Raw genomic sequence first — 27722 nt, 5'->3', positions numbered from 1 at the left:
CTGAATCTGTTCTGGTCAGCCCAGTCCAGGAACTTTTTAAGCTTATCAAATGCATCTGATCCCAGAAACTCCACATCTGGGTCTTGCACCACCTACAAACAGCTGCTGGTCGGGTCAAACGTAAGGCATCAGGCCTTCAGATCATTTGCCAGGACCTTTACCCTTCAGCTGTGCTTCACATTTGGTCCTCCAGACTAGTTTTCTGTGCAGTAGATCCACAATATGGACCAAAGTATTGGGACACCTGCTCATTTACTATTTCTTCTGTTTATCCTGCTTTTGTTGAAGTAACTGTCTCTACTGTCCAGGGAAGAACGCTAGCAGAGGCTTTCTACTAGATTTTGAAGGAGCGTTGCTGGACGGATTTGATTGCATTCAGCAGCAAGAGCATTAGCGAGGTCAGGATGTTGGATGATGATCATCACCACCCCACCTCATCATTTCCAGCTCATTCTGTAAAGAAGGTACTGGATGGAGCTCCACCATCCATCATTGCAGAGAACACAGTTCTTCCACTGCTCCACAGCTCAATGCTGCTGGGGCTGCTGGGGCTTTATACCCCTCTACTAGCCCACGCCTGGCATTAGGCAGCATGGCGGTGCCAACAGGTTGATGTGTATCTGCTTCAGAGTCCTATTCTATTGGCTGTAGTAGTTCGCTACAGGGACTAGATAAGCTGTGTGTATGTCTGTGTCAGCAATGGGTGCAACTTAAAGTAGCCAAATGCATTCGCTAGAAGGGGTGTCCACAAACATTTGGACATATAGTGTATCAGTAACTTTGCACAATTTGATATCGTTTCCATTCATTTATCGGTGGGGTTCTCAGATGTGGAACATATGGAGGACCCAGTCGGAGAACCCTTCACTCCCAGGTGTAGTTGTACTTTCTTGATTGGGTAAAGTGGCTAAAGTGGCTTACTCCATTGACTAAAGGTAGACACTGGGGGTGGGTTAGTGTGTAGCAGTGGTTCACAACCCTGGTCCTGAAGGACCACCTGCTCCAACACACTACCCCCATCAACTCAGGAAGGGCTTGTCAGTTAGCTGATCAGGTGTGCTGGCAGTAGGGTAAACGCTAGGGATGCACCGATCCGATACTAGGATTGGATATCGGCCCTGATGCTTACAAAATTAGATGGGGTATCGGATAATTAGTCTGATTCAAAGGACCGATCTATTTTTACGGAACCCGATTCTCGCACCGCCCGTATTCTAGGCTTAATAACTCCGGATCAAAGTAACCTACAGACATCAATAGCAAACAGCAAGTGTAGTCCCCTTAAGCGGTCATCAACTATCAGTGAGTAATCCAGCTCATCTTCCATATAGGGAGAACCGAGAAGGGAGGGGCTGCTAGCTCCTCTTTAGTCTCACAGACTTCCAATTTCAGAATAAAAGTCCTGAGCCCAGACAGCACTGTGGTCCGAGGTCCAGCACAGTTATTAATTTTAGTGACCAATAAACAGAAATTGGGTTCATTTATATCTGTGTTGTTATAGTGCTTTACAAAGTTAGTAAAGTAATGATCCCATCAATCCACTTAAAGTGGAATCTGATGAATCGGTGCATCCCTAGTAAACACCTGAATGAGCCGGGGGGGGGGGGGGACCACTGGTCCATATGATCTGCATGTAACTGACAGATAAACAGCACATGCCCCAGTTATCACACTTTGTATGCACCAATTTTTAAGACAGGTAGAAGGACATCACAGGAATGCTGGCTTCTTAAAGACACGATGGATGGGTAAACACCTGTGAACAGCACATGTAGTCTAGACAGTCCAGTGACCGTCTGTGTACGAGCTGAACGTGACTCAGGGAATCGCAAAAGCTTTGCTGACAATCATTTTAAAGAAGAGTTGGGTTCAATTGCATGAGTCCAGTATACTTCGACATAAAGGGTTCTCAGAGCGATGCCTTAGAAGAACCACTTTGGTGGTATAAGAGCCATGTTTGTATTATTAAGTATTCACAGCCTTGGATGTTTTTATTTTTACCCCTCACTTGCTTTTAGAAATGAAATCGTAGTTAATAGAATTTGGTGTTTTTTCTAATTTTACCCAATATTAAATTACCCTGTCCACTCGATAGTACTCCCTTCCCCATCACAGGTAAAGCTCCCTGCACTGGGAGGATGCCCCCTCCAGCACATGCCCAACCAGCCACCGCCTCTTTTTGAACTTCCATCGATGCAACATCCCAGAGTAACCTCCGCTCTCAGAAGAAAGGGCCGGGTACCCATCTCTGATGCATCGGCTAGCAGATGCCTGTGCCAACTAGGATCACACTGAAGTGAAGTGATGTGAGGAGAGGGAAAGGCCAATTTTGCGCTGATGGCAGGCAACATGACCCAGGATTCAAACCAGTGATCCTCTGGCCTCAGTCTGCTGGACCACTTTTTTTTAACTGCAAAAAGAAAGTAAATGTAAGTAATTTCAATTAAATTAAATATACAGCTCCCTACATGATCGGTTTATCTGCTTTTACTATGTATAGGCAGTGTGTTTAAGGGAAATTAGCATTTGCCATGAATTTCATAAACCATGGACAACATTTCCCCTAAAATCCAAATAAAATTTTATTATTTAGAGCATTTATTTATTTATCTGCAGAAATGACAACTGCTCTGAAACAACTGCTCAAATAATGCAGAGAAATGATGATAATAATTATAATGTAAAGAAGTTATTATTCAGATTTAATCACAGTACTAATATCTGAACTTTGAGACTCATGTCTCGGCCGGCTCTCCACCAGTCTTTCACATTGCTGTTGGGACTTTATGCCGTTCATAGTCTGCAGATTCAGCAAACTCAGCTCTGTTTGAAGAAATGCCAGGAAGAAAACGGCTGCCAGACACGTAGAGATGCAGATTTAAGAGAAAAAAAGTGGTCTCTTAATTTTTCCCAGAGCTGTATCATGTAAAAAAGGGATTGCTTAAAAAATGACTGACCTAACTCAACAGAGGTCCAGGCAGTTGGTGCTAGTAGTCTTACAGTTAATGAAATGGAGAGTGCAGTTAATGACTGTAGTATAAAGACACCAGTCTGGAAGGTCCAGTCACTGGATCAGCAGTATTCCTGTCCACTCTGAGAAAGGCTTACTGAAGAGTGTGAGTCAGGATGGATACAAAAAGAACTCCAAGTCACTGAACATTCCCTAAAGATCAGCAAAATCCATCATTTAGAAGTGGGAGGGATATGGCACAAGCGTTGACCTGCCTAGAGCAGGCCGTCCTCACAAACTGAGTGACCGTGCAAGAAGGAGACTAGTGAGGGAGGCCACCAAGACTCCTTGGTGATCTTCACATTTACCACTTATCTCCATTACAAACCTGCTTCTTTACGTAATAAACAGTGGTTCCTCTATGGCTTTGCTCACAGAACCTTTTGAAGCTTCTTTATTTTATTTTAACATTTGGTGTTTTGGTGTTTGGCATTTCAGATTATGATTTGAGGTCTCCTGCAGAACTGGCTTCGGGGAACATAAACTACTGTTTAAACCTCTAGATCTGCAGTTGCAGCACTGTAACAGTCAGAAAACGTACAAAATACCAGGCCTACGCAAAAATGAAGGGCAAATACATTGCATCAAGTCAACAATTTTCCTTTTTCGAAATTCCAAAAGTGCTGAGTTTTAAAAAAGGGCTGAAACATAAGCAAAAACAAAAACTGACAACAATGTGCAACGTCTCGACATTTCACGACAACACAAATTAGTGCTTTATCAATGGCCTTCCAGCCTTCCAGCGCTGTTTCTGTGCTTAAGAACGTTAAGATGTTTCAAAAAGTGAGATGACCGTTCATATCATGCAGCTTCTGAACTTTAGTCCTCAACACCATGATCCTGAAGTTCGGTGGAACCCGCAGACAGGGAGCCAAAGGGCCAGAAGAAGGCGAGGCTTCGTATCCCGCTGTGTCCGAGCGCAATGCCTCCGTTTGTCTCTGTAAAGAAAGTCTTCAGGTTGCTGCGACTCCTGGACCAAAGCATTGACCTCTGGTTCTGGTCCCGGTCCCAGTATAACCTCAGCACTGCACACATTAGAGCTGGGCTTCTTAACAGTGAGCCCACTGCCCTGCACAGTTTCAACATCTCTCTGCTTTAGCAAACTGAAGGCTATGTTCACATTGCAGGACAGTTTCCCAGACCTAGATTAAGCTTAAGCCTAGACTAAAACAGATTTCCAATGGTGATTCACTTGTGGCATTGCAGTTTAGTCCAAGACGTGGCTTAACATGGCTGGGGAACTGGCTCTATGAGGCTGCTTACACCTTGCATTAACATGCGTTTTCAGTGATCGGATCTGAAGTACTTTTCCAAAATGGAGTGAGTTTTTCCATGTGACAGGGACGAAGTTGGACGCAGAATTGGCGACGCTTCACCTGGACAGGTCTGTAAATGCTGTAAATTTGCTGTAAACTGTTTACGTGACAGACTATACCCAACGCTAAATCTTTAGCACTTAGTAATACTGAAATACTGGTCGGCTCCAGCTAACACAGGTAGTGACTGATAAACTCATGGGAGCTCATTACAAAAAAATATCAGAGTTTAGCCATTTAGTGTTTATATTTTCACTATAAAAAGCTAAATTAGGACACCCCATGAAAACCTTTTGTCTTTTATGATCAGCTGATCTTCATGTGAACGATACTGAGAGATGGTAATATAACTAAACTCACACAACTGAAGAAATGTCTTTAAAAACAGTGGAACAGCTGATTTCTAACTTTTCTGTGACCTTTTTAAACCCCTTGCCAGACTCCTCTGCATCTCCACCCTTCTTTCTGAAGGTCTCAGAGAGCTCTCTGGATCTGGCCATGATGGTGATCTTCTTCACCCCTCACTTCAACCATCAATCAAGATCAGACCAGACTAAACGTCTGAGGTTTAAATAAGACTCCAGACTCCTCCAGAATAATCCTCTCCATCCACCTCCATCTCTCAGTGTCGGTCACATGAAGATCAGATCTCCAGATCTTTAAATATATTCAAAAAGACAAAGGTAAAAAAGCTAACACCTACATACCCTCACAGGACACAGGAGTTTGATGCCCACTCTGGCCAAACGCCACCACTATACCAACAGACAGTCATGACCAGAACTGAAAGGCGGATTTCATTTTTTAACGTTCCAGCCAGATCGGACTGGATCGGACACTGGTTGAAACATGAATGGGACTTCTCGTAACGCTCAATGTGGTGTCTGATTATGGGTAAAGTCCCACCTTTCAACAGAAAGAGCCAATCATCTTGCAGATTACATGGTAGTGGAGGAAGCTCCATTCAATAAGGAGATCTGTGCAAGCGCAGTAGCCAGAGCAAGCCTCTAGAAACCGCTCACGAGGTTTTCTCAGAGGATCGCCGGTTCGAATCCCGGTCATGCTGCTAGCCACAGGCAGCCGGGGGCTGCGAGAGAGCACAATTGGTCTTGCTCTTTCTAGGGTGGGTAGATGGCGCTCTCCCCCCAAATCACTCCAGTGCGGTGCTGGCCACCACTGGCGTCTGCTGGCTGCTGCAGTGGAGCCGGGTACACGGCGCGTTAGTTGGATCGGAAAAAGAGGCACTGGCTGGCTGCACACGTGTCTGAGGGGGCACTGCATGCAAAAGGGGGAGAATATGGCTGGGCTGGGTAACTGGCGATAATCAGACCTTCAGTTTCCAGTGTTTCAGTTTCGCCCGATTCACAGAGATGGGAGCCTGGTCTTGTATAACTAGGAATGGCTGCAGAGTAAACAGACTTGCCTATAAGTTCCAGTGTCGGCTAAAAGCAAAGGGTTCGGGTTCTGGATCCAATCTGGATACGAAATGGATATTAATACAAGGTGTGAACAGCCTCAACAAGCAGTCAGCTCTGATGTTACGGTCTCAACAGGCCTGACCAGTACATACAAATCTGTCATTAGTGTGAACACATCTCCGCTCCCAGAGCTGTAACAATGCACAATATTCAATTTCTGAACAGTTTCAAAAATATCCTGTCTTATCTTCTACAGTCTAATTGTAAACTACACTAATGTTTGATTATTAATACAAATGTTTTGGCTCAGAAAAATACAATTTCTAGACTACACCTGTGACTGCGACTCTGTACCTGTCCTCAATCTTTACAAATCAGTAACTGAGCTATAAATAACAGAAAAAAGACAGGAGACGCACAGATTCCCAGTTCTGATGACATCTGACAGTGGCTTCCAAATACAACAGCACAGAAGAGAGACCCTTACAGGTGAATATACACTATAAGTACAAAAGTTTGTGGACACCCCTTCTAATAAATGCATTCAGCTACGTTACATTGCACCCATTGCTGACACAGGTGTGCAAATACACACAGCTTGACTAGGCCCTGTAGAGAAGTACTAGGACTGTCTGGAGCAGATTAACGTGAACCTATTGGCACCATGCTGCTCCTAATTCTAGGCGTGGGCTAGTAGAGGGGTATCAACCCCCCCCAGCAGAGCTGTGTTCTCTGGAATGATGGATAGTGCTCCATCCAATTCTTTCAGGATGAGTGAAGTTTGGCATGATGAGTTAAGGTGGTGATCATCATCCAACATCATGACCTCACTTATGCTCTTATTGCTGAATGCAATCAAGTCCTTACAGCAATGCCCCTCCAAAATTTAGTAGAAAGTCTTCTTCCCTGGACAGTAGCGACAGTTACTCCAAGCAGGATCAACTCTTTTAATCAGAAGAAACGAATGAATGAGCAGGTGTCCAAATACTTTTGTCCATATAGTGTAAATCTGGACGTTGGTCATTATAAGTGCGAACCTCTTTAACCCTGTAATTATCAAGTGCTTCTTGAGCTGATAACACAGTGACTAACTCAAGAAGCACCTGACCGTTTGTTGTTGAGAAGGGACACCCTGGAACTGTGCATGGATCCCTTCAGCTCATGATCAAGCCCTACATGAGCTGCACTCTTAAAAATAACGGTGGTGAAGATGGTTCTTTAAGCAATGACCTGCGTTACGTTTTAGAACACCCTCATTAGCTGCACTAGTCCGCTGGCAGCGCTGCATGACCCAGGCAAAGCCTGCTTTTCCTAGCTTACCATCGTATCAATGACTTTCCTACTGACGCTCCACCTACAGCTCCAAGGCGTGGTACTCTGCTGATGGTGTAAGAAGCTGGACACTCCTCACTCTGGCTTTATCTGGAGTTTCTGTGTTCAGGGTCTTACTGTAGTCATTATGAGAGCAGTCTGAAGGTGCAGTGTTGGGTAAATACTGCCGTAGAGAGTGCAGTGACACAGTCTGCTCAACACTGCTGCTCCCAACACTAGGAGGGTCTCCTCCAATACATGCAAAGCCAGCCACCACCTCTTGATGCAGCACTGCTGGGCAGCCGACACACTCTGAGCAAAGCGCCGGATCCCCAGCTCCACTGCAACAGCTAACAGACGTCTGCGCCGGAGTGATGCGGAGTGACCCACCCACCGACCCAGCCACAGTGGTAGTGCATTAGACTGCTGAGCCACTCTGGGCCCCTCACATTCACTAAAACTTTAGACTAGAAGTGCAGAAGAACCTTTTGTGGTTCTCTAAAGAACCACTGCAGTAATAGAGATGTACAGTGTAAAGATCTCTTCTAGAAACATGGTTCTTCTAGGCATCCCTCAGAGAACCATCTAGAGCACCATAGTTTTTAAGAGTGTGCCTCCTGCATGGCATGCTTCAGTGCTACGGCCTTCGATACAGCAGTTCAGAGTTCAGACGTTCTGCGATTCACGGTGGGCAGAGCGTCACGCTGACCCCCTCCCCGATCCAGCAGGCAGGAAAGAGCTCCTGAGAGAACACGCAGTGAAAGGCGTGTAGTCGCACCTGGCCCTCCCCATAATAGGTCAGTGTTCCGGCTTCGTAATCCAGCAGCATGCCGATGCGCAGGGGCTGCGTGTGGAACTGCAGCTGTCCGGCCACCGACTCCCTGCGGCCGGCGTGCCAGGCGCTCAGCTGCCGCTCGTCCAGCTGCAGGCTCCAGGACAGCTCATTCATTCCCAGCATGCACGTCTTGCCCTTCTCCTTGCGCGGGATGGCCTGGTACGTCACCCCGACGTACGCCCAAGGCTTGGACACCTCCAGCTCCCAGTAGTGACGGCCGTGGGTGAAGTTCTCAAAACACAGCACCTGCCAGGTGTGGTCGAAGCGAGCTTCGTGAGCAGGGACAGGTCGCGGGCCGGAGGTCAGGTGCTCCGCCCGTCGGTTGCTCTGCGAGAGGAGGAGGTGGGCGTTGGCTGTCCGAGGGTCAAACGTCAAGGAACAACGATCTGTGAGAGAGAAAACCGGGCAATTCCAAATCCTCAAAACTGTTACATCACAGTCTTGACTAGTTATAATTACACCCCTAAATTTACATGCACCACGCCCACTAGCAGAACTAGATCCAGTCAAAGACCGAGACCTCTCCCCAGAAGTCTCCAGAGTCCTATTTGTGTAAAATCCTGCAATGCCACTTCTGTATCTCTTAGCTTGTCAACAAATGCATGTGTAGAGCTGTCCAGGAGAGGGCGCTCAATGTGTGATTTGTAATTACAGCAGTAGTATAAACGTGAATTACACGTCCCAACTGTAGGGGGAGCCCAGGAGCTAAATATATCACCAGGCAGCCGCCACGCTCGGAGGGGAGCGGCAGGTCCCCAGCTCCACCACACCAGCTAACATCTCTAGAGAGTGATAAGGGGAGTGAGCGCCATCTACCAACCCGGAGAGAGCATGGCTAATTGTGCTCTCTCAGACTCCGGCCACTGATGGCAAAGCGACATGGCCCAGGATTCGAACTTGCGACCCCTGGGTCATAGTGGCAGCGCAACAGCCCAATAACAAGACATGTACGGTACTTTGACGACCTATGGTAGGAGTGAAGCTGTGTGATGGTGTGAAAGATGGGGTTTATTTACATGCGCTGAGGCCTTCCTTTCCTGCTGGGTAGGATGGAGTGGCAGGACTGGGAACCACAGCAAGCACTGGCCTTTTGTCCTGAGGAGAGCCTGGAACACAAAGACAGATGTCCATACACATAAACCCTCCAAAAAGACCAAGGCAACTAGGCTAGCTCTGCAAAAATGAGCCTCCTCCTAACCTTCCTTGTCATGGCCCACTACTGCATACACGGCTTTGTCGAGGTCCTCGCACACAAGCTTCGAGACGCGAGACAGCACATCTGTGACTGGATTAAGTTTCTCTAGAACGTTCACATTGACGTCTACAGGAACCTCGCCCATCTGAGGGACCTCCACCAGCCTGGAGTCCTGGTCGGACAGAACACAGAGACAGACATTAGCATCAAACATTAGGAATGTTATACTCCCGAGTTGTCAATAATGTGTACCGTGGCACCGTAACCTGTATGAGCTGGTAGTCCGTGAGAGCACAGAGGCTGCTGATCTGCTCCTCCAGCTCCAGAAGCTGCTGGGCTTTCTCCTGCAGTTCACCGAGCTGAGCTTCAGCCTGGCACAGAACGCTGTCCTGCTGCTGCTCCACAAACCGCTGGGTCAACTCCTGTTTCTCCACCAGCACCTTCAGAAGCTGCGCGAACTTCGCATTCACCCACTGAGACGTCTGCTGCATCGAGACCTGGGACAGCAGGACCAGAGAGGATGCCTACACTTCAGGATCATCACCATCACTTTAACAGGAACAGTCTATGAGCAGGACTGTACGGTACTGTTTGTCCCAAAAGCTCAAATGTAACTCTCAGTAAAATCTTAGCAGTGTTTGTAATTACACGTTTCCGAAGTTCACCCGAAGAAGACCTGCCTGAAATGCTTGAAAGGTCAGCTAACTTGACCTGTTCGTTATTCACAAAGAACTTCTGCAGGTGAGTTTTAACTGCAGTTCAACACCTAAAAGCAAGGGGGCGCTAATAGACCTGCATCGTTTAACAGAGTGCTCGCTGGTTTTCAGCCTCCCCTCATCTTCACTAGGGTTTAGCACAGCCAACAGGAGGGCAGTAAGCATGTCTGGAAGTTCCTCCAACATGGATGAAAGACTAGCTTGACCGACTAAAGACCAGCACTGACTGAGCTTCATTCTGGAGGAGAGCTCCTCCCACTCAGTCCATATAAAAATTAGCAACTTTAGCAACATTAGCATGCAAAGAGACACAGCATCGTAGTCCTACATTAAGCTACTGAGCGGTTAGAGCTCCGGGCTATTGATGACAGGGTTGTGGGTTCGATACCAGGGCTCTGCAAGCTGCCACTGCTGGGCCCTTGAGCAAGGCCCTTCACCCTCTCTGCTACCACCGCTCCTGGCACATGTGCTCATTGTCAATGTGTGTGTTTCACTGGTGTGTGTGTGTGTGTGTTCACTGCATGGATGGGTTGAAGGTGGAAGCCAAATTCCATCTGTGTCCAGCACTAAAGATAAATATAGCTGTCTTGTCTTGGTTACTCACCGAGACCCGGCGCTGAGGGCTCTGACCCGGCGCTGAGGGTTCTGACCCGGCGCTGAGGGTTCTATTTCTCAAGGGTTTAAACCAAACCTTGGTCTGAATGGATGCTGAATGAATGAACGCTGATCTTGGAGTTTAGCGTTGTAGCATTTTTAGTCCCGAACATGAGTAAACCTGCCCCACCATTCAGCCCTGCGTTCACTCCACTTCAGTTTAACTCTCATTTAATTGGTCACCTTGTTAAAAACAGCACATGATGGGTCACAGGAGTTTTCCAGCTGGAGTTGAACATGTTTAAACCGGATGGAATGGAAACTCTGGTCCGTTTGGTTAAATTATGGGTGTAGTTAGGAAAGGGCAGCAGCCTCAGAATTTGTTTAATGCTACTATAGACGCTATCAGGTGTGATAATGGTGTATTCTTAAGGGGAAGGGATCTCAGTTTAAAGTGAATAATAATAATAATAATAATAATAATTTAAATTTGTTTTATCAAACCACCTTATATATATATACACATTATAAATTATATAATGATATTGTTGATCACATTTAAACGTGTTAAAGTTTCAATCATAACGACATACTGTAAATCTGACTGCGTTAAATCGATGTCGGAGGTTGCGATTGGCTGCGCTGTTTTAGGGGAGGAGTCAACCAAGCCATTCTTTGAACTTATTCAAAGATTTAAACTTATTCTTTGAATTATTTTTTCACGCACTTCGCTCATTGGCTTGTTATTGGCTAAGACCGACTGTTTCCTTTGTTCAGAGTAATTTTGGAGCATTTCTATTGGTCCGTTCGTCATCACATTCTGACACCACGGAAGACGAGCGTCCAGGCTCTTTTCTGTCCTGGCACCAAAGTGGTGGAACGAGCTGCCCCTGGGTGTCCGAACGGCCGAGTCGCTCGCTGTCTTCAAACGCAGACTGAAGACCCACCTCTTCTGAGAGGACTTGGACGAATAGAGTACTATGGTCACCTTATTGTCTTGTGTTTAGTAATGTCTAAAGCTTAGAGGTATCTTTGTATTATTAGTCTATTCTAACTAGCTAAGGCTTTTTCTTGGGTAAATAGCAAAGCACTTTGTAAGTCGCTCTGGATAAGAGCGTCTGCTAAATGCCGTAAATGTAAATGTAAATATAAATGTACATAAAAAACACCTGCCAGATTCACTCGACACGTACAGCCCTTTTACTCAGAAGATATCCTGGGCTAGTTTGTATAGACTGGGGTCGAATTCTCCAGATGTTGGAAAGTAAAAATGGAAATACGAGTCTTTTACAGTGATGCTCTACTTTATGACCGTTAGGTTCAGTAAAGATCCAGCCTTCTGCTCAGTGTGACACTTCACTGAGGCTGTTTTCTTGCCTTGGCTTTAGCGATGTTCTCACTGAGCTCCATGACGCTGCGCTCTGTATCCTCCCGGCACTTCCTCATCTCCATCCCCTTCTTCTTCAGCATCGCCTGTCAATCAAAATAAGAGCTTAAATTAGAGCTTAATGCGATACTTCCGGTAATGTCTCCAAACCTTCATAATATAGTAACAAAGAACACGGTGGGTATTACATGATGTAAGAGTGTGAAGACCCTCTATTTTCTGATGGATTACATTGTCAGGGAGTTGGGGGAAGCCGGGCACAGCCTACCAGCTGTTTACTAAATACAGCTCTGGAACAAATTAAGAGACCACTTCATTATTTTTCTTAAATCTGCATCTCTAAGTGTCTGGCAGCAGTTTTATTCCAGGAATTTCATCAAACAGAGCTGAGTTATCTGAATCTGCAGACTATGAACGGCATAAAGTCCCAACAGCAATGTGAAAGACTAGTGGAGAGCCGGCCGAGACATGAGAGCTGTGATTGGCCGTCGGGGTTATTATTTCACCATAGTGATTACTGAATGCTCTCAAAGTTCAGATATTAGTACTGTGATTAAATCTGAATAATAACTTCTTTACTTTATAATTATCATCATTTATCTGCATTATTTGAGCAGTTGTTTTTGAGCAGTTGTCGTTTCTGCAAATAAATAAATAAATAAATAAATAAACAAATAAATAAATAAATAAATGCTCTAAATAGTAAACATATTTTTTTTTACTTTAGAGGAAATGTTGTTTATGGTTTATTAAATACACCACAAATGTTTTTTCCCTTAAACACACTGCCTATAAATAGTAAAATCAGAGAAACTGAGAATATAGACATCATTTATTTTCCAGAGCTGTACTTTGATTGTTTGATTAAGTAAAAAAAAATCCCCCCAAAAATTATTATTTACACAAATATGACTCAAATTTAGCACTAATATTGCATATGTAGGATTACGTAATTCCAGGGAGCGTTATCCTGCTCACCTCACCAGATTTCAATAGTGCAGTGAGAGGGTGTTGAGACTGGAGTCAAATTTAAATAAAATTATAGCAAATTTAAGAACACGATTTTTGATGAATTTGTTGAATTCTACTTATTAGAATAATAAAATATGACATATAAAAATTGCTAAACAATTTTGTAAAGTTTTTATATTTTTTCATTTGTTATTTATGGAAATAAACAGTAATTCACAATGAGAAAATCATGTAATTTGACCAGGGATGCCCAAATGTAAAGGTAAAGGTGCATGTATTTGTCACTGTACAGCGAAATGTGTCCTCTGCATTTAACCCATCTGTGGTAGTGAACACACACACACACACACACACACACACACACACACACACACACTAGTGAACTAGGGGCAGTGAGTACACACACACCCAGAGCGGTGGGCAGCCAACTCCAGCGCCCGGGGAGCAGAGAGAGGGTAAAGGGCCTTGCTCAAGGGCCCAACAGTGGCAGCTTGCTGAGCCCGGGAATCGAACCCACAACCCTGTTATCAATAGCCTGTATGCATATGAATACTGCATACTGAAGCCTATTATACAATAAATCATAATAATAATAATCATAATAATAATAATAATAATAATAATAACAGAGACAAACACAAACAAAGGGGTTACCTCCCGGGTTTTCCTCTCCTCCTCCACCAGCACTTTATCGTGGCTCTTGCACTCGTTCACGGCGCATGCACAGCACACACACATGCCATCGTTCCTGCAGAACATGACCAGGGGCTTCTGATGGCGCCCGCAGAGCAGCTCGGGCCCGGCTCTGTCTGCGTCCCCTCTGCACGAAGCTCCAGCGTCCATCGCCCCCGCAGCGCTGTTAGCCGTGGCTTCGGTCAGGAGAGACAGAGACACGTTGCGTTTCAGCGTGGGCCGGCTGGGGAACTTCTCGTTGCACACCGGGCAGTTGAATTCGGCCGTCTGAGGTCCCGCTTTCTCTCTCTGATCCCAGTGCCTGGAGATGCAGTCTTTGCAGAAGGTGTGGCCGCAGGGGATCGTCGCTGGGTACTTAAACCGATCCAAGCAGATGGCACAGCTGAGGTTGTGCGGCTCCATCGCAGGATCCGACGACCTGGCGAGTCAAGGAGGAGAACGCGCAGTGTCATTAATGCAAAGCATCACTGAGGGGGAGCTGTGTGGCTGCTAACAGCGCCCCCTAGTGGAGAATCATCAGCCGGCTAATTGTGAGGGGGTGAGTTACCAGGCTAGTAATACAGCCTCTCAGAAATGAGTCGTATTGATCATATCAGCCGTTTATTAGTGAAAAGAATCATATTGATCACATCAGCTGGATATTAGAGAAATTATTCTTATTGATCACATCAGCTGGATATTAATCAAAAGAATCATATTGATCAAATTAGCTGGATATTAGAGAAATTATTCTTATTGATCACATCAGCTGGATATTAATGAAAAGAATCATATTGATCAATTAGCTGGATATTAATGAAAAGAATCATATTGATCTTATCAGCTGGATATTAGTGAAATTATTCTTATTGATCATATCAGCTGTATATTAATGAAAAGAATCATATTGATCTTATCAGCTGGATATTAGTGAAATTATTCTTATTGATCATATCAGCTGTATATTAATGAAAAGAATCATATTGATCAATTAGCTGGATATTAGAGAAATTATTCTTATTGATCATATCAGCTGGATATTAATGAAAAGATTCATATTGATCTTATCAGCTGGATATTAGAGAAATTATTCTTATTGATCATATCAGCTGGATATTAATGAAAAGAATCATACTGATCTTATCAGCTGGATATTAGTGAAATTATTCTTATTGATCACATCAGCTGGATATTAATGAAAAGAATCATATTGATCAAATTAGCTGGATATTAGAGAAATTATTCTTATTGATCACATCAGCTGGATATTAGTGAAAATAATCATATTGATCAAATTAGTTGGATATTAGAGAAATTATTCTTATTGATCACATCAGCTGTATATTAATGAAAATAATCACACTGATCAAATCAGCTGGATATTAGTGAATCCATATTGATTATATCAACTATATTAGTGAAAAGAATCGCATTGATATCAGCTGTATATTAATGAAAAGATTAATATTGATCAGCTGTGTATCAGTGAAAATAATCATATTGATCACATATTAGTTAAATAAATTGCATTGATCATATCAGTCTAATTTTCAATAAGAATCAATCAATAAGAATCTCACTGATCATATTGATCATCTGTCAGGGACAGGAATCACATCAATCATCAAACATATTATTCTAAATAAACTAATAGTATTGATCAATTGACAGAATGACAGCATATCCATTGCATCTATTAATAAGACGAACTACAGTATATCGATCATATCGATCATATCGAGTGAGAAATCGAACGGATCAATAAAACAGATCTCCAGAAGATCTCCATATCAGTGCGATATAATCATAGATTAGTAAACATAATCCGATCGATCAGATCAGATCAGTCACATTAGTGCGAGGAATCGTATCAATCTTAGCTATATCAGTGACATGAAAGAGATTTGATTATTGATCACTTTGATCATTAATAACAGAGAGGGGCTGTAGCTACTGATCATATGAGAAAGCACTGACTCTGATTGATGATGTAGTCCAGAGAGGAGCTGGGTATGGATTAGTACGAGGAGCTGTATCGATCATATCGATCATATCGATCTGCTATCATATAGCTAGATATAGCTAGCTCGCGCGTGCGTGCGTGCAATCACAACAAATTGACAACTGCTTTAGCTACGAATAATAAACGTATCGATCTGAATGGAGGGAGGGGAGGGGGAGGAGGAGGGGGGGGTATTGATCTGACAGTTAGCTAGCTATGCTAGCTAAGCTAGCTAGCAAGCAAGCTAGCACCAAGCTAAGCAGCTGCAGCCGTCAGAAGCCGCGAAAGGCAGAAGGGGACAGGTCTGCCCCCCCAGCCCCTGCGGTCTACCCCCCCAGCACCCCCCCCCAGCAGGCTGACCTACTCACCGCTGCTCCTCCGAAAGACCGTAGGACGCTGTAGCAGTGCAGCTGGAGGAAGCTCGCGCACCCGCACGGCCGATGACGTCCCGCGCACATGCGGAGGACGTAGCCGTGCGTGCTGACGTCACCGCCGCGCGCTGTGCTCCAAGATGGCGCTGCAGAGGACAGCGGGGCGACTGTGGCGAGTCGGGGCTGATTTAGGGGTCACAGACAACGCGAGGCTCTTTAAAACGGCAGGTGAGGGACGATGATCGATTAGTAGCGTAGCGTGAGTAGTATTGATTGATTGGTTGGTTGAGTATGGATGGGGTTGGGTCTGTTTTTCACGCGCTCGTGTCTGGGCTCAGCCCGGGCGGATGCAGGGGGTGCGCGCGCTGCAGGGTGCAGAGGGGAGCGCGCGCAGGTCACACTGACCCACAACCTGCAAAACCCAGCAACTTTATTACTGATGTTATATTATTATAGGAGGCATATAGTGATATGACATCAATAATAATAATATTTATAGTCATATTTATTGTAAATGATATGAAAATGGTTTATGGGTGTTATTATTATGTTTGATTATTAAATGGGTAAAAGGTCATAAACTCTACTGAACTTCAGACATTTACTGCTTAAGAAATGACTGTGATCATTATTACCTATAATAATAATAATAATAATAATAATAATAAAACATCATTAATAATACTGCAAATACTATCAGACCTGATGGTATATTATATTAAGAAATGATTGTGATCATTATTACCTCTAATAATTTACATTTACATTTACAGTATTTAGCAGACGCTCTTATCCAGAGCGACTTCCAGGGTAACTCGTATTACAGAGGTGGGTCACTGCAGTGTTAGGAGTCTTGCCCAGGGACTCTTATTGGTGTAGCACAGGATAGTCACCCAGACCGGGAATCGAACCCTGGTCTCCCACATGGTGTGGCAGCTCAGTGGCTGCTAGTGGTTTTATCTGTTGTGCCACACCAACCACCAATAATAATAATAATAATAATAATAAAACATCAATAATAATACTGCAAATACTATCAGATCTGATGGTATATTATATTAAGAAATGATTGTGATCATTATTACCTCCAATAATAATAATAATAATAATAATAATAAAACATCAATAATAATACTGCAAACACTATCAGATCTGATGGTATATTATATTAAGAAATGATAGTGATCATTATTACCTCCAATAATAATAATAATAATAAAACATCAATAATAATATTTATCATATTTATTGTAAATGATATGAAAATGGTTTATGGGTGTTATTATGTTTGATTATTAAATGGGTAAAAGGTCATAAACTCTCCTGAACTGCTAACTTTTCAGCCATTTTTTTATAATAATAATAATAATAATATAACATCATTAATAATACTGCAAATACTATCAGATCTGATGGTATATTATATTAAGAAATTATTGTGATCATAATTACATCTAATAATATAACACCAATAATAATATTTATAATCATATTTATTGTAAATGATATGAAAATGGTTTATGGGTGTTATTATTATGTTTGATTATTAAATGGGTAAAAGGTCATAACCTCTACTGAACTGCTAACTTTTCAGCCATTTACTGCTTAAGAAATGATTGTGATCATTATTAGCTATAATGATAACCTAATATAGGTTAACCTACAACAGCAACAGATAACACCACCACCTGGCACTGAGCTACCACACCGTGTGGGAGACTGGGGTTCGATTCCCAGTCTGGGTGACTATGCTGTACTACACCAATAAGAGTCCTTGGGCCAGACTCCTAACACTGCATTGGCCCTCCTCTGTAATACGAGTTACCCTGTAAGTCGCTCTGGATAAGAGCGTCAGCTAAATGCCGTAAATGTACCTATAATAATAATAATAATAATAATAATAATATAACATCACTAATAATATTGCAAATGCTATCAGATCATCATCTTCATCATTCTCAGAGACATCAGACTTTATTTCACTGTTAATATCATATCAGGGTTTCGTGGTGAAAGAAATATTCAGTGGTCAATAATCACGTTCATTGATTTGCTGGAGCAGGACTGGAGGAGGTGGGCTGATCTCAGCAGGAGGACGGGACACACTCTGAGACCCAGTTTGACTAGAATAGAAATCACTAAATCTTTGTTTTGGGCTATAAAACCGTTTTTATATTTAATATTTAATAAATCTGATGTCTGGTAGGGTCTTAACCTTAAGTTAGCACATTTGCATTGCCACAGTACAGCTAGGTTTAAAGATATCTGTGCATATACAGATACACTATATGTCCAAAAGTTTGTGGACACCCCTTGTAATGAATGCATTCCGCTGCTTTAGGCTGCACCCATTGCTGACACAGATGTGCAAATTTAGAGTAATACTGTCATTAGAATAAACAGGACTCTCTGAAACAGATAAACATCTGCATAGAGGGGATGGAGCTGTGGAGCAGTGGAAGAACTGTGCTCTCTGGAATGATGATGATGATGATGGTGGTTGGTGCTCCATCCAGTACTTTTGGGATGAGTTTGGGATGATGAGGTGGGGTGATGATCATCATCACCATCATCATCATTATCATCCAACAACCTGGCCTCGCTTACACTCTGAATGCAATCAAATCCTCACAGCAATGCTTCTCCAAAATCTAGTAGAAAGCCTTCTTCCCTGGACAGTAGAGACAGTTACTCCACCAAAAGCAGGATCAGCTCTTTTTAATAGCCTTGATTTCAGAAGAGACAATGAAGAGGCAGTGTCCCAATACTTTTGTCCATTTATTGTATGTTAACAGAATACAGTGTTATGAGGATTTATTGTGTAGATTTATTGACTGATTTAGTAAATGATATGAAAATGGTTTATGGGTGTTATTATGTTTGATTATTAAATGGGTAAAAGGTCATAACCTCTCCTGAACTGCTAAGTTTTCAGCCATTTACTGCTTAAGAAATGATTGCGGTCATTATTACTAATAATGATAATATAGCATCATTAATAATATTAATGAAAATAATGAAATGTCAAATTCTGGCTTCCACAAAGTGTTCACAAGTGTGTGTGTGTGTGTGTGTGTGTGTGATATCTGCAGCTGTATCATGTCGCCGGGCTCCCCCGCTGGGTCTGATGCCAAACGAAGATATAGACAGCCAGAACCTGGAGAGTCTGGAGAAATACCGCAGCTATGCGCGCTACATCACCGCGGCGGAGAAAGCCAGTAATAAGGAGGTGTGGTGGAAGACCTACAAAAAGCACGTGGAGGAGCAGACTGACCCAGGTAATGTTAAACGGAAGTATTTGACCCCTCTTGAGTTCTTCTAGGATCTGAAGATCTTCTCCAGTGTGGCAAATTTAGTGTGAAAACAGTTCATCAGGAATACATGACCTACCGAACCCAGCGCGATGACCCTCGGGCCTGTAGAGCCCCACTCTGAGGAATCATGGGTTCCCGGTTGGAAACTGGCAGGCAGGCTCATGGAGCCTAATGACCGAATCGAAGAGTGACGTGATTCCTGAGAACTGCGGGTCGTCTGTTCCCCCAGACGGTTCGCTGATTAGGATCACACGCTGTAGCAGTGCTAATTTTCTCTGTGGTAGTCATGTTTAATCATGTCCAGCTTTACTGGAATTGTGTTGTCTGTGTTTGTTATTTAGACTTTAGGCCTGTGAACATTGGGCTGCCTTACCACCGGCCGTCTAGGAAGAAGGAAGTGCAGGAAAGGCTGAAAATGGTGATGGAGAACAGAAGGAATCCGGACCTGGAGCGAGCCACTCGTCTGCGAACCTGTGCGTGCATTTCACTGTACTGAAGGTTCAGTTTTAAGACCTGTTGGTCTGTAAATTCTGTAAATTCTATAAATACATTTTTTTAGTATCTAATTAAAATAAATGGTGTCTGTTAGAAGTTGATGGATAGATTAGATAGAATCCACTTTATTGTTATTAACGAAATGCAATTAGCATCCACCAGAAGTGCAAATAGATATATATATATATATATTTAAATGTTATAACAGGCAGTAAAATGGCAGTATAGTGCAATAACAGACAGTACAAAACATTGTAGTATTGTACATATATAGAACAAATATTAGATATGATAGATTTGCATTGCCACAGTACAGCTAGGTTTAAAGATATCTGTGCATATACAGATACACTATATGTCCAAAAGTTTGTGGACACCCCTTGTAATGAATGCATTCCGCTGCTTTAGGCTGCACAGATTGCTGACACAGATGTGCAAATGTTCACAGACACACACACATGCACAGCTTGTCTAGTCCCTGTAGAGTAATACTGCCATTAGAATAAACAGGACTCTCTGAAGCAGATAATCATCTGCATAGAGGGGATGGAGCTGTGGAGCTGTGGAAGTGATATATATTTAAATGTTATAACGGACAGTAAAATGTCAGTATAGTTCATTAACAGACAGTACAAAACATTGTAGTATTGTGCATATGTAGAACAAAGTGCAAGAGGAGGATGACAACCAAGCTGGCATCCATGCTGGAGAACAGCTCCCACCCCATGCATGAGACTCTGGCAGCACTGGGCAGCTCCTTTAGCGACAGACTGCTTCACCCCAAGTGTGTGAAGGAGCGGTATCGCAGGTCCTTCCTTCCTGCTGCCGTCAGACTGCACAACCAACACTGCTCCCAACGGACCACATACACACACACTTAACTACACACACACGTTCATGTTCAGGGAATACTATGTGCAATATCCCATCCCCATGTGCAATTAAGAGTCTTTTACTGTAAATAATATTGTTTATTGCTTTTTTTAATTCTTATTTATATTGTGTATATAGTGTAAATTATTTATCCAAATTTTTTGTAACTGAGTGTCCTGCTATCCCTTTCTGCTGCTACACTGTGAATTTCCCCACTGCGGGACTAATAAAGGATTATCTTATCTTATCTTATCTTATCTTAAGAGTAAATATTAGATATGATATAGTCTATGATTCAATAGCAGCAATAAATGACTCTACTGCAATGATTCAGTTTATACAACAAGTGATTCACTATCCTCAAGACATGGTTCAGTATGTGCAGTAAATGATTCAGTAACAACTATAATGATTCATTACCTGCAGTAAATTATTAACTGCTGTACCATTAATTAATTATTCTGTATCTACAATAAAGGTAGTTACTGAATAATTAGTAGTATATATTGAATAATTAAATGTGGTCACTGAATACTTTATAGTTCTTACTAAATAATTTATAGTAGTACTAAATAAAGACAGTTACTGAAAATGTTATAGTAGTTTCTAAATACTTTATAGTAGTTACTAAATACTTTATAGTAGTTACTAAATACTTTATAGTAATTACTGAATACTTTATAGTAGTTACTGAATACTTTATAGTAATTACTGAATACTTTATAGTAGTCACTAAATACTTTATAGTAATTACTGAATACTTTATAGTAATTACTGAATACTTTATAGTAGTCACTATATACTTTATAGTAATTACTGAATACTTTATAGTAGTCACTATATACTTTATAGTAGTTACTGAATACTTTATAGTAGTCACTATATACTTCATAGTAATTACTGAATACTTTATAGTAATTACTGAATACTTTATAGTAGTCACTATATACTTTATAGTAATTACTGAATACTTTATAGTAGTCACTATATACTTTATAGTAGTTACTGAATACTTTATAGTAGTCACTATATACTTTATAGTAGTTACTGAATACTTTATGGTAATTACTGAATACTTTATAGTAGTCACTATATACTTTATAGTAATTACTGAATACTTTGTAGTAGTCACTATATACTTTATAGTAATTACTGAGTACTTTATAGTAGTTACTGAATACTTTATAGTAGTTACTGAATACTTTATAGTAATTACTGAATACTTTATAGTAATTACTGAATACTTTATAGTAGTTACTAAATAATTAAAGGCAGTTACTGAATAATTTATAGTAGTTACTGAATACTTTATAGTAATTACTGAATACTTTATAGTAGTTACTAAATAATTAAAGGCAGTTACTGAGTACTTTATAGTAGTTACTGAATACTTTATAGTAGTTACTAAATAATTAAAGGCAGTTACTGAATACTTTATAGTAGTTGCTGAATAATTAAAGGTCTTTAAAGGTAGTTAAAGGTCTAAAAACAGTAAAGCTTGACCTTATTTATTTATTATATCTTTTCATTTTTCTTTGGAATGCCATAGTTCGCATTTCCCTCGACACAGTGAAGGCTGAATGGGAGAAAACAAACGGACCTTATCACATCCAGAGGCTGGCAGAGCACTACGGAATCTACCGGGACCTCTTCCCCATGGCCTATTTTGTGCCAAGGGTCTCTCTGAGGGTGACGTACGGAGATGACAGTAGTGCTGCGGTGCATTACGGCAATCATTTATCGCCCACTCAGGTAAGATTTGAGCAGAAGACTTTCTTTCTTTTTGTCTGTCTGTTAAATTAAGAAAGTAAGTGATGCACTTTTAATTTATTTTTATTTTATGTGTGTTCCAGGCATCGGTAGCACCTCACATTACCTTTGAGGCAGAAGAGAATTCTCTCTGGACATTGCTTCTAACAAGCCCAGGTACAAAAACATATATGATCAGTATTCCGGTACTGCACAGAAAGAAGGTTTTATAGAGAACAGAATAAAATAGAAGTACTTTATTGATCACGAAGGAAATTGCAGCTTTATAGTACCAATGCATATAACTGCCCATAAACATCAATCAAGCAAATATTAACAGTAAGCTCAGATAGTATAATGTATCCAACAACAAAATAATTATGATAAATAGTGATGCACCGATCCGACTTTTTCAGTTTCGATACAAATACTGATACATAAACTTTGCATATCGGTTGATACCAATCCCAATCCCAATACCAATCCGATACCATTGCTGAATTAATAAACCATATAGCTCATATAAGGCATCAGGATTGACCTAAATAATTAGATAGGTTAAAATGGCTAACTTTGTAAAACTAAAATATAACAAATTAACACATAACACAACTATAAATGAATATTTGAAGAAATCCTGTTTTTATATTTATTTGTTACTAAAATAATCAACATTTCAAAGCATTCAAATTCTAAATAAAAAAAAGGAGTCAAACAAAAAATATATTAAATTAAATCAACTGAATCAGCCATAACACAAAAATAAGTAGCTTCACTTTGTCAAACACACAAACAGTAATCAGTCATATTTTTTTATATTTAGTGTAATTAGTCATTCGAAATAAAATCTAGCAGCTGAACCTGAGAATAAATCACTAACTTGGCCAAACAAGCAATAATCAAACATTGCTAACATGTTAACATTCAGTGCAGTTTCACACCAACCAATTAAAGTGAAAGGATCGTTTCCATGGATCGGCCTAATGATCCGATACCTGATCCAGCTCATTTTGTTAAAATCGGGGCTGATGTCCGATCCAGTGCCTTTTGTAAATAATGTAAACATTCAGATTAAATCAAACCTGAATATTTAAACTGCTTTAAACTGCAGTGCAGTATCGTAAATAGAGAGTGTATAGTGTGTGTGTTTATGTATAGTATAAGTTAATGCAGATTGGTGCATCCCTAATGATAAATACATGAAAATATTCATAATTGTGGACAAAGTAGGACATCTCGATAGAACGCCTCAGCTCGAAGCGCGCCAAACGAGCCATATTTCACAGCTTACATCTTTTTGGGGTGGGGGTATATTATTTAGTAATATATTAGTATTTAGTAGATACAAATATTTAGTAGATATTAGCTCCTACAGGCGTAGTACTTTCTGTGGTGCGGATCGTTTTAATGTAGTAATGTCTTAGTCTTAGTAAACGCCCAGAGCTACGTAACAACTAGCCTACGATTAAACGTACGCACTGCTGGTGCAACCGGTGTTGTGTAATCGGAGACAGACTACATGCTTTAGAGAAGTGTGATGTGGGGATCTGTGCTCTTCTAGTTCAGATCCGATTATATGCTGATAACTGATTTAGCTATTTGGAGTGCAGATCAGCGTTAAACTGAGCTCTGCCGCAAAGTTTGCAGGTGTGAATCGCAGTAGGACTGCGTTATTGTCCCACTGGGCCAGGGAGACATTTTGTAGGGGACACAAAGCAGGTTTTATTAAATATTATTTTTATTCCGTTTAGAAAATATGGATACACACATTTTAGTTCAATGTTTATATATTAAAAAATACATAATTTTCCCCAAAAAATCTAAGAAATCTGTGCCGGTTGCCGTCCGTGTTGCCATGACGGCGTGTAGATTGACAGGCTATACAGGCTATACATTTCTTGTCGTTATGTAAAAGCAGCTGTGTTTACCTCGGTTGTGGACTGAGCATTAGTTCGAGTTATTAGCTCGACTCATTACAGTGGGTAGAAAATGACCTCACATGGGTCATTATATGGTCATAACTGAAATACACCCATCAGCATCTCTACAGCCGTGTGTAGGAGTGCGTTTGGATCTATTTAGTTTCATTCGTAGCTGAAGTTAAGTCATGAAGACACCACCAGGGGGGCGATGTGAGCTCTTTCCGTCCGACAGGAGCAGGTCTGTTTATGGAGGAGCTGCCATCACCATACCCTTTCTCTGTGGTTGTTTTTCCCCCAGATGAGCATTTGCAGGATGGTGAGCAGGAGTACGTTCATTGGCTGGTGTGAGTACTCCCACTTTCTGTGCAGCAGCTTTTGGGACCTTGTTTTAAACATGGGGGGAAAGTCCTGTTCTGGTTGCTTTCAGGCAGAAACCTTTTATCTTTAACCTTATGTTGTAACATGAATCTGGCAGTGTGTAAAAAATTAAATTTGACGAATGGACCAATAGAAATGCTCCAAAATCTGCTTGCATTGACTTCCATTAAATGTAAGAAGTTGTTTTAAAGACACAAGGGTTTTTGCATGACACCTATAAAATATGTATGTAATCAATAATAACCAAATTTAAGATTTTCCCTCTTTTTTCCCCCTCCCCCTCTTTATCTCATGCAGTGGGAATATCCCAGGGAACGCTGTACTTTCCGGAGAGGAAATCGCTCCATACCTCGCACCGTTCCCTGCTAAAGGCACAGGCTTCCAAAGATATGTCTTCATCCTTTTCAAGCAGGACGCACGTGTTGACTTCAGTGATGATGTCATACCATCCCCCTGGTGAGCTTATCAATAACACACCCAGTCCAGTCAGTTGCCTCCCACGCTGCTGTCGCTGGTCACTGGCCGGTCAGTGAGGCTGAACAGTGGATTGACTTGAGGACTAGCACTAATTTTATGCAGAAATTCCTAAGGATGGGATGGGATGCCTGTGCTGCTTGACGCTAGACAATATGTAGACAATAGAGGGATTCAAGCCCTTATCACAGTGCCATGAAAAAGGATTTGCCACAGTTTGATTTGTTGTCTGTTTCGTCACACTAGGTGGTTTTAGATCCTCGTCCTAAATGAAGTCTAAGACCATGAAATCAGGAGGACTCAAATTTCATTTTTTTCATGGAAATAAACTTAAAAAACAAACAAACACACATTTGCTGCTGACCTCAGCTTGCTCATTAGGGTCTTTTGTGTTAAAATTAATAAGTATTAATTATTAATATTAAATATTAGTATAATCCCAGTTCTATGCTTCATGTTATGTAATGTTTATTTACATGTTGTTACATTATCGTTTATCGTTGCATCATGGATCTGAGAGTAACGCAGTTTCAATCCTGTATGTTTTGTATATTTTGGAGTTTTGACAATAAAGCTGACTTTAACTTTAATAATTAAAAAGGATTACATCTTGATTAGACAATTAAAAGGGCTTGTCATATTTAATATTGTAACCTAACAATTGAATCATTTACAGTAATATAATACAGTCCTGACCATTAATGAAATACAATTTTTTTTACCAGTAATGTAATATCTATACTACATTTTAAGTTGATTATTAGTAATAATTATTGCATTCTTATTATTGTGATTATTAAAAAAATTATAATAATATTGTTGTTTTGACTGAGCTCTGTGCAAAATTCAGTTGCATTTCTATATTATAATTTATTTATATTTATCATTTAATACTCTAATTAATATACATGAATTATATACAGAATTCCTGTGCTAAGCTGTCTGTCTGTCTGTCTGTCTGTCTACTCCAGCTACTGTCTGAAGCAGCGAAGCTTTAAGACAGCGCAATTCTACAGGAAGTATGAGGAGCTGATCACGCCTGCTGGACTGGCTTTCTTTCAGAGTCAATGGGACGAATCGGTCACCAACACGTTTCACACACTGCTCAGTGAGTTTATTTATACACACACACACACACACACACACACACACACACTTCTTACAATTCCCACATCCGGCTCTGTTTATACAGTGTTATGATCATTTAGGGACCGTAAAATAAGTCATAATTCACTTTGTCCCATAAAATAGTTTTTGCTATCGACTGCCCTGAGTTGTGGCTCAAAAATCCCTACAGTAAGGTCTTTCATAAAGCCTATTAAAAAGACCTAACAGACCTAACATCTCATTATTACAACTAAAGGTTGCCATAATGTTGCTGGCATGGATGAGCAGTTCTGGCAGGTTTGTGGGTGTAGAACTTTTCCCTTATGCTGAGGTTCAGTACCCATTAAATATCCTTCATAGACCTGTATGTTCTGTCCAAAACCAATTTAGGAAGCTATGTTGTTTTTCAGTGTGTGTGAGATGTTAGGTTTGATGAGGTAAATTCACCTGGTTGAACTGGGAAATCCTGCTTTGTGACACCCCTACAGGCATCCCATCTGGGCAGGGCTAAACTGTTGCAGGTTTTATAGACAGTTAAATATATAAATGCATTGTTTTCCATGACATCACAAAAAGCCCCCAGAGAAATCAACATGAGACTGTAGGAGTAAGAGTAAGTACAGGGAAAGGGTTCGTTTTTAATGGACTCTGGCCCTTTAAACAAAGTAAGAGCTGTATTTAAGCACAGTGTCTAAATATGTATAAGCTAATGAAGGTACACACATTTCCACATACCAGAAAAGATAAGGTGCTGCTGAGTGAAAGGTACAATAAAGAAAAAGAGCAATAAATAAAAACAGGGACAGCAATAACACAGCTGATATTTAGACAAGAAAACATGAACCTGTACAGTAGAAGATCAGCCAGAGCGATTGTAACGCTGCTAACATGCAGTTATTGAGTTCATGTTGTAGAAGAGGTGTAACTAGTTGATGTGTAAATAGTATATTAGTAAATGTCTAAATATTTGATAGATTTTACTTTACTTGTATGGGCCCTTTTAGATGCCTTGTAGATGCTCACCTGGCATCCGACTAACTGCCCATTAAATGCATCTGATCTCTTAGACAGTTCAATGTAAATGACGGTCTATTGAATGTATCTCTAATCTTAACCCTTTACCCTTTTACGGTTAGAGTTTAGGTTCAGGTTAGGGTTAGGCTTTGGGTTAGGCTTTAGGGCTGATTGAAGGGTAAGGGTAGGGTTAGAGTTAGTGTTATGAAGGTGTAGGGTTGTATTAATTAGACACTCATTTGCATTCAGCTGCATTTAATAGGCAGTTAAGAGGCATGCATGATGGACCATCCGTGTAAAGTGATACAGCATAAACATTTTATGTATAATAAATGTATGAACATGAATGTAGTATAAATAAAATAAATATATACAATGCTGTATTAAATGGTTAATGATATAGTACATTGTATGTTTATAAATAGCTCATATTATATATAATTATATATAAGTTACCTATATACACACATATATAAACACACACATTATATAATATATATATATAGAATATATACATGTGTTTTTTCTATATATATTGGATATACGTGTATGTGTGTGTGTGTGTGTGTGTGTGTGTATATATATATATATATATAT

The 27722-nt window shown here is 41.0% G+C and overlaps 2 protein-coding genes across 3 annotated transcripts in view; one reads left to right on the top strand and one right to left on the bottom strand.

Moving 5' to 3' along the window:
- Window positions 1-1682: 1682 nt before the first annotated feature.
- On the bottom strand, window positions 1683-15892 carry trim65 (tripartite motif containing 65). Of its 2 annotated transcripts, none has more exons than XM_072666706.1 (7): window positions 15797-15892; window positions 13409-13865; window positions 11773-11868; window positions 9352-9582; window positions 9089-9257; window positions 8907-8996; window positions 1683-8276 (listed from the first exon to the last, which is right to left on the bottom strand). In XM_072666706.1, exons 2-7 carry the CDS (start codon window positions 13847-13849, stop codon window positions 7738-7740), a joined length of 1566 nt encoding a protein of 521 aa, XP_072522807.1. In that variant the 5' UTR covers window positions 13850-13865; window positions 15797-15892; the 3' UTR covers window positions 1683-7737. The 2 variants fall into 2 exon arrangements, with proteins under 2 accessions (XP_072522807.1, XP_072522808.1); XM_072666707.1 differs by lacking the exon at window positions 15797-15892 and adding an exon at window positions 15404-15442.
- A 2-nt stretch (window positions 15893-15894) lies between these two features.
- The window catches only part of mrpl38 (mitochondrial ribosomal protein L38), a 12627-nt gene continuing 799 nt past the window's right edge, over window positions 15895-27722 (top strand). Inside the window, exons 1-8 of the mRNA XM_072666708.1 lie at window positions 15895-16027; window positions 18892-19077; window positions 19455-19586; window positions 22031-22233; window positions 22335-22407; window positions 24451-24496; window positions 24828-24986; window positions 25976-26112. Of these exons, the coding sequence (XP_072522809.1) occupies window positions 15940-16027; window positions 18892-19077; window positions 19455-19586; window positions 22031-22233; window positions 22335-22407; window positions 24451-24496; window positions 24828-24986; window positions 25976-26112 (1024 nt within the window). The 5' untranslated portion in view covers window positions 15895-15939. The remainder of the gene's footprint in view (window positions 16028-18891; window positions 19078-19454; window positions 19587-22030; window positions 22234-22334; window positions 22408-24450; window positions 24497-24827; window positions 24987-25975; window positions 26113-27722) is intronic.

The sequence above is a fragment of the Salminus brasiliensis genome, chromosome 22 (assembly GCF_030463535.1).
Source record: "Salminus brasiliensis chromosome 22, fSalBra1.hap2, whole genome shotgun sequence".
In the NCBI taxonomy this organism is placed as follows: Eukaryota; Metazoa; Chordata; class Actinopteri; order Characiformes; family Bryconidae; genus Salminus; species Salminus brasiliensis.
This window is presented reverse-complemented; position numbering and strand designations above follow the sequence as displayed.

What these genes read in the sequence shown, in the direction of transcription:
- trim65 (XM_072666706.1), bottom strand. Translation starts at nt 13,849, where the DNA reads ATGGAGCCGCACAACCTCAGCTGTGCCATCTGCTTGGATCGGTTTAAG. An exon ending in AGTGGGCCATGACAAGGAAG is followed by an intron (nt 8,997 to 9,088) that starts GTTAGGAGGAGG and finishes TTTGTGTTCCAG; the next exon opens with GCTCTCCTCAGGACAAAAGG. An exon ending in AAAGGAAGGCCTCAGCGCAT is followed by an intron (nt 8,277 to 8,906) that starts GTAAATAAACCC and finishes TCTCTCTCACAG; the next exon opens with ATCGTTGTTCCTTGACGTTT.